The following is a 1,222-nucleotide window of genomic DNA, read 5'->3' on the forward strand; positions in this document are numbered from 1 at the left end:
GATCCCGCGTGACCAACGATGTCTCAGTTCAAACCACCCCAGCCGCCCAACCAGTCGCGAACACGATCGCTCCTGTAGCACCTGAATGCGCATATCATATTCCATCCCGTCCCGTCCAAACCAACCAACCAACGAACCAACTAACCTGGCGCTTAAATTCAGCGTGTGTTTCCCGGCCACCTGTGCAGTTTCAACTTTGTGCCGTCAGTCGTCACGCACTGGCGCGTACACGTAGGCGGCCGGTCGCCCATAAGCTACTCGTGCGTCCCGCGCACGCGCCGCTGGCCGGCCGGTGTATATATATATATGGAGCGCGCAGTGTGCACTCAGCTCCCCGGCAGCACCAACCGAGACACCGATCCGGACAACAGCGGAATTTCTCTGCAGCAAAGACTTCAAGTCCGAGCTCGTGATCCAGCATGGCTTTGGATTGCAGGGCCTTGCCGCAGCCGGCGGCCGCCTGCGTCGCCGCCGTCGAGGTGGCAAGGCCGTGGTCAGGGGACGGCGGTGCCAGTTCGTCTACGGAGGAGAGGGAAAGGGACCTCGCGATGGACGTGGCGCTGCTGTGGGACGACGAGGGGAGGATGAAGCGGGAGCTGGTCGCCTGGGCCAAGGCCGTGGCGTCGATGGCCATCAGGGAGTCCATGCGGTGCTAAGCCTGGTGCATGCGCGCAGCAGAGGCAATGAAGCCATGGAGGAACCATGGATCGATGTTTTCTTTTAGGAATGGGTCGCTGGGCTACATTTTGTTTCCTCTGAATCCTTTGTTCACGGAGCAATCGGTCGATCATTCCGGATGTAAATGTTTTTGGAAAGGATGGAGGATTACTTAAACTACTATGTTTTCCATGCTCTCGTGTGTTTTTTCTTGGAAGTCTTCCGTTGTCGTATCTGCACGATCCTCACTAGCGGATCTCTTAACATCCAACTCCGCACCCGTAAAATGGAAAAGGAAAATTTTATTTTTGCCACTCTAGATTTTGTCAATCTTAACATTTTATTTTTATCACTTTTAGTTTTTAACAATTATCACAACTGCCATTTTCATGGCAAAAACAAAAAAATCAGGTGGCAATTGTGATAATTGTCGAAGGTAAGAGTGACAAAAGTGAAATAAAATTATTTTGTTTTTGCCATTAAGTGACAATTGTGATAATTGTCAAAATTTAAGAGTGACAAGAGTGAAATAAAATTATTTTACTTTTTCCATTCAGTGACAATT

General features: G+C 50.2%; 1 protein-coding gene across 1 annotated transcript; it reads left to right on the forward strand.

Moving 5' to 3' along the window:
- The first annotated feature begins 334 nt into the window (after positions 1-334).
- On the forward strand, positions 335-849 carry LOC123430355. Its single transcript, XM_045114221.1, has one exon. The coding sequence runs from the start codon at positions 420-422 to the stop codon at positions 654-656; it is 237 nt and encodes a 78-aa protein (XP_044970156.1). The 5' UTR covers positions 335-419; the 3' UTR covers positions 657-849.
- Positions 850-1,222: the final 373 nt, after the last annotated feature.

The sequence above is a fragment of the Hordeum vulgare genome, chromosome 2H (genome assembly GCF_904849725.1).
Source record: "Hordeum vulgare subsp. vulgare chromosome 2H, MorexV3_pseudomolecules_assembly, whole genome shotgun sequence".
Taxonomy (NCBI): domain Eukaryota; kingdom Viridiplantae; phylum Streptophyta; class Magnoliopsida; order Poales; family Poaceae; genus Hordeum; species Hordeum vulgare.